Source organism: Rhincodon typus, chromosome 47 (assembly GCF_021869965.1).
Source record: "Rhincodon typus isolate 14 chromosome 47, sRhiTyp1.1, whole genome shotgun sequence".
NCBI lineage: Eukaryota > Metazoa > Chordata > Chondrichthyes > Orectolobiformes > Rhincodontidae > Rhincodon > Rhincodon typus.
This window is the reverse complement of record NC_063378.1, coordinates 7,058,402-7,064,106: the sequence shown is the minus strand read 5'-3', so window position 1 is coordinate 7,064,106 and position 5,705 is coordinate 7,058,402. Positions and strand designations below refer to the sequence as shown.

At 46.9% G+C, this 5,705-nt stretch overlaps 1 protein-coding gene across 1 annotated transcript in view; it reads left to right on the top strand.

Moving 5' to 3' along the window:
* Window positions 1-1,735: 1,735 nt before the first annotated feature.
* smg9 (SMG9 nonsense mediated mRNA decay factor) overlaps window positions 1,736-5,705 on the top strand; it is a 19,405-nt gene continuing 15,435 nt past the window's right edge. The window contains exon 1 of the mRNA XM_048620648.1: window positions 1,736-1,902. Coding sequence (XP_048476605.1) covers window positions 1,862-1,902 — 41 coding nt within the window. The 5' untranslated portion in view covers window positions 1,736-1,861. The remainder of the gene's footprint in view (window positions 1,903-5,705) is intronic.

Genomic DNA, 5,705 nt, shown 5'->3' with positions numbered 1-5,705 from the left:
CACTCCCTCAGCACTGACCCTCCGACAGTGCCCACTCCCTCAGCACTGTGGACATTGAAAGCATTAGGAGGAAATGGCCTAGTGGTATTATTGTAAGGACTAATTGTGATGATGCAGTCACTTTAAGAGGTTCTTGTGTCGTTTTTTTTTGAAGTGAGGCTGTAAGGCAGAAGTGTTGAGCTGCCTCTCAGAAAGTAAACAATTTGTGAGGTCCTGGGTTTATTTTATAAGTTTCAATAATGGAAGCAGCCTGGATATAGCCAGCTCTCACAGACCAGGCTTTCTTGATGTTTTGTTTCAGTTTTTAGTTGCTTTTTGGGGTCTCAAAAGAGTTGGAATCTTCAGTGAATGTCTCCTTGCTATTTCTTTCCCTGAATTGTCTCTTGATGTTTCCTGCCTCCTGGTTTGGAGAACTACATGTGAGAATCTGTATCTGTATTTCCTTTTCTGTCAAGGGGTGCATTATTGGGATGTTACTTTTGTGGAATGATTAATTAGTAATAGGTACTGTATCTATTATTCGCTGAAGTTTTCCCACAATTGTCATTCTAAATACTCGCTCGTTTGTATTTTAACTATAGCGTTTAAATAAATTGTTTTGCTTCACATCAAATAGTTTCACCAGTTACGTCCCATCTGGAACACGCTACTTCCCACCTATCTATTAAAATAAGAATAAGCTAGTGTCTAGGCTACCTTCTGAAAATTATATTGAGAGCTTCTGGTCTGGTCTGTAACACATTAATTCAGAAATCCAGGTAATATTCCAGCGTCCCCGGTTCATTTCTTCATTCACGGGATGAGGGTGGCACTGGTGAGGCAGCGTTTATTGCCCATCCCTAATTGCCCAGAGGGCAATTGAGAGTCAACCACATTGCTCTGGGTTTGGAGTCACATGTAGGCCAGACCAGGTAAGGATGAGCGTTTCCTTCCCTAAAGGGCATTAGTGAACCAGATGAGTTTTTCCGACAATCGTCGATGGATTCACAATCATTAGACTCTTAATTCCAGATATTTAATAAATTCAAATTTCACTGTCTGCCATGGCGGGATTCGAAATCAGAACATTATCTGGGTCTCTGGATTAACAGTCCAGCGATAATACCACTAGGCCATTGCCGCCCCTTATGGCAGATGGTGGAATTTGAATTCAATTTTTTTAAAAAATTCATGCAATTAGTCATCCAATGATGCCCATGAATCCATTGCTGATTGTCGGAAAAAACCCATCTGGTTCACTCATGTCCTTTAGGGAAGGAAATTGCCTTTTTACAAGGTCTGGGCCTACATGTGGCTCCAGACCCACAGCAACGTGGTTGGCTCTGAACTGCCCTCTGGGCAATCGGGGATGGGCAATAAATGTGGCGTAGTGGCATTTTCTGAATGAATCAATAAAAAACAAGGGGCCTCGTAAATATCCAAATTAACATCCCAATAATGCACCTGTTGGCAGAAAAGGAAATACAGATACAGATTCTCACATGTAGTTCTCCAAACCAGGAGGCAGGAAACATCAAGAGACAATTCAGGGAAAGTAGCAGCAAGGAGACATTCACTGAAGATTCCAACTTTCAGGGCGATGTTTGGAAGCACTTCTACGCGCACACACGGGCCTGGGAGTGTGCAGGTCCAGTTGAAGGGTGTAAGACCAGAAGCGAAATTGACAAAGCTGAGGTTGGATAAGACCGACCCGGGATTGCTGGGGGTGAAATGACTGAGCCAGTTGATGTAGCGGAGTGACCCTTGTGTACGATTGACCCTGCCTTGTCCCCTGTCCTTGGCGTTTCAGTTCCTGCTGGACCAGACAGACGTCCTTGTGATCGGAATCATCGGGCTGCAAGGAACGGGGAAATCGACCGTCATGTCTCTGCTCTCTGCCAACGCTCCGGTGGTAGACCAGAGGTCAGCACAGCCCGGGTTTTGAGGGGGGGGGGGCGCGCAGGTCAGAGGTCAGCACAGCCCAGGTTTGGAGGGGAAACACGTCAGAGGTCAGCTGCAGGCTGGGGCTTTCCGTATCCATGCTGGTGTCTCGGGTCACTGAGGTGCGATGTTGCAGCTGAAGGCTGTTCGGCCCATCACGGCTGCACCTGCTATCCATCTGAGCATCGTTACCAAGTGCCAGCCTCCTGTCCTTTCCTTCTTGCACACCACTTTTATCCAAATCAACTACCTCAACTGAACCTGCCTCCGCTACATTTCCAGGCAGGGCATTCCACACCCCCAGTGCTGGCTGGATGAAAATGTTTCTCCCCGTGTCACCTTTGCTGTCCTTGCACATCCATTTAACTCTATTCCCCACTAGTTCTTGTTCTTTTCTGAGCAGGGACAGCTTCTCTCTATCTACTCCGGCCTCGTATTCCCCGCTACAAGGTGGCAGTCAGACACAGACTCCCCATCCTTTCCTTCTCTCTCGTCATACGCCACCCCCTCCCTCCCCGACATTTCATAATCAGGGAGCATTGCACTGTCGGAGGGTCAGCGCTGAGGGAGCGCCGCGCTGTCGGAGGGTCAGCGCTGAGGGAGCGCCGCGCTGTCGGAGGGTCAGTGCTGAGCTCAGTACTAGTGTCATGTGTTTCCTCCTTGCATCGTTGCTGGAATCCACTTCGATTTGTGGAGGAAATGGCAAATGAAATTAAAACAAAACATGTTCCAGGCTCATTTCCTTGCCATTTTCTGGGAGGCTCTGCGAGGGAATCAGTGGCACTCCTTCAGTATTCAGCCCCTCAGCCAGATTGCCTCCTGGAGTCTTGGCCTGTGCTGAAGACTTCCTCTGCAGTTTGGAGTGAGCAGGCATTCAGGAGTGAGCACTGAGGTCAGCTGGAGCTGTTAGACCCCCTCTGCTGTGCAGTGAATACTGCACCAATTGTTCCTCTTTATCTGTTTGTTGAAACCAGCAGCAAACAGTCTCTGCTTTTGGCCCCAAGTTTGCGTGTTTTAATTGGGAAAATCATGGTCGTGGCATCTTGGCCCGTCTGTGTGTTTCTCTGTGTCTCGGAGAGCTCGCATTCCTTTATGTCTCTGTTTGGGTACCTGTTTGCATGTGTGTTTTGGAGCTGTTGTGTGATTACATGTGCATCAGGGCTCTGTCGCCTCTGACAGTGTGCGTGTCAGGCTCACATATGGGCACAAGCCTGTTTGTGTCTCAGTGCGTCAGCCTAAATGCACTTTGCATGTTTGTTTACAGTGTGTGTCTGACTACTTCTGCGTCTGCAGATGTTTCAGATATGACTACTGAAGTGCTGAGGAAAGGTGGAGCCGAAACGTTAATTCTGTTTTCTCTCCCCAGATGCTGCCAGACCTCCTGAGTTTTTAACCAGCAATGTCTGATTTTGTTTTTGGATGAAGGAACTGACAGGATTGTTGCTACATTTGCAGATGTCCAAAGATAGGTGGAGGGAGGCTGCAGAAGCACTTGGACAGGCTCAGAGAGTGGGCAGAGAAGTGGTGGGTGGAATACGGTGTGGGAAAGTGTGAGCTTATGCACTTTGGTAAAAAGGAGGTTTAGAGTATTTTCTGGATTGGGAAAAGGCTTTGGAAATCCGAAACGCAAAGGAACTTGGAAGTCCTAGTTCAGAATTCTCTTACAGTTAACATGCAGGTTCAGCTGGCATTTAGGAAGGCAAATGCAATGTTAACATTCATTTTGAGAGGGTTAGAATACAACAGCAGGGATGCACTGCTGAGGCTGTATAAGGCTCTGGTCAGACTGTCTTGGGAATGTTGTGAGCAGTTTCAGGCCCTGTATCTAGGGTAGGATGTGCTGGCCTTGGAGGGGCTCCAGAGGAGGTTCACAAGAACGATCCCAGGGATGAAGGGCTTGTCATATGAGGAGAGGTTGAGGTCTGTACTCGATGGAGTTTAGAGGGATGAGGGGGGAATCTGATTGAAACCTACGGAATACTGAGAGGCCTGGATACAGTGGTCGTGGCAATGTTTCCACTCATAGGAGAGACTAGGACCTGAGGGCACAGCCCCAGAGTGAAGGGACAACCCTTTAGAACTGAGTTGAGGAGAAATTTCTTTAGCCAGAGGGTGGTGATTTTTTTTTTAAAAGGTTCATTCATGGGATGAGGGTGTCGCTGTCTATTATTGCCCATCCTAGAGAGTAGCTGAGAGTCAACCACATTGCTGTGGGTCTGGAGTCACGTGTAGGCCCAGACCAGGTAAGGATGGCAGTTTTCTTCCCTAAAGGACATTAGTGAACCAGATGGGTCTTTCCGACAATCAGCAATGGATTCATGGTCATCATTCGAATCTTAATTCCAGTTTTGAATTCAAATTCCACCATCTGCCGTGGCGGGATTCGAACCCGGGTCCCCAAGACATTACCCGGGTCTCTGGATTAATAGTCCAGCGATAATACCACTGGGCTACAACCTCCCCAATGGGCCTTTATTGCCACAGAAGACTGTGGAGGCCAAGTCATTGAGTGTATTTAAGACAGAGATTGGTGAGGCCACTTTTGGAGAACCTATGTCCTGCACAGCTATCCAGTGTTCTGACCAATGAAGGCAAGCGTGCCAAATACCTTCTTCACCACCCTGTCTACCTGTGACTTCTCTCTGGAGTGTCAGAGGTTGAGGGATGACCTTGCATAGGTTTATAAAATCATCCGGAGCATGGATAGGGTGAAGAGCCAAGGTCTTTTCCCCAGAGTAAGGGAGTCCAAAACAAGAGCGCATAGTTAAAGGCAAAAGGGGAAAGATCTAAAAGGGGACCTGAGGGTTAACGTTTTCACACAGAGAGTGGAGCGTGTATGGAACGAGCTGCCAGAGGAAGTGGTAGAGGAGGGTACAATTACAACATTTAAAAGACCTTCTGACAAGTACTTGAAAAGGAAAGGTTTAGAGGGATATGGGACAAACACCATAATCAAAGGCCCCTCCCATCTTGGTTATAATCTCTTCCGTCAGGCAGAAGATATAAAAGTTTGTAGACATTTACAAATAGATTCAAGAACACTTCTTCCCCGCTGTTATTAGATGTCCAAATGGACCTCTCAAATTTTAAATTTAATGTTGATCTCACTCTTTGTGCACCTTCTCTGGAGCTGTAACATCGCTTTCCTCGGTCTGTTCTATTACCTCGATACACTGTGTATGGTACGATCTGTCTGTGCTGCACACAAACTGAAATTTCTCACTGTACCTAGGGACAGGCAAAAATGCAGGCAATGGGAATAATTTGGTTTGGGAAACCTGGTCAGCATAGATGAGTTGGCCTGAAGTGTCTGTCTCTGTGCTGTAGGATTCTATGATTACTAAGGGCAACAAAAGTTATGTGGAGAAGGCAGGAGAACGGGGCTGAGAAACATATCAGCCACGATTGAATGGCAGAGAAGACTTGAGGGGCTGAATGGCCTAATTCTGTTCCTATATCTGATGGTCTTACATGTCTTTCTGTTTACTGTGTGTTTGTGTGAGAGACCCTTAACCACTTGACTATAAATGTTTAGTGTATGTGCATGTTTTGTGTGTGTATGTGCATGTTTTGTGTGTGTATGTGCATGTTTTGTGTGTGTGTGTTAGTGTGTGTGTTAGTGTGTGTGTTAGTGTGTGTTAGTGTGTGTGTGTGTGTGTGTTAGTGTGTGTGTGTGTGTGTTAGTGTGTGTGTGCGTGTGTTAGTGTGTGTGTGTGTGTGTGTGCGCATGTTTTGAGCGTGTGTGTGTGTGTGTGTGCGCATGTTTTGAGCGTGTGTGTGTGTGT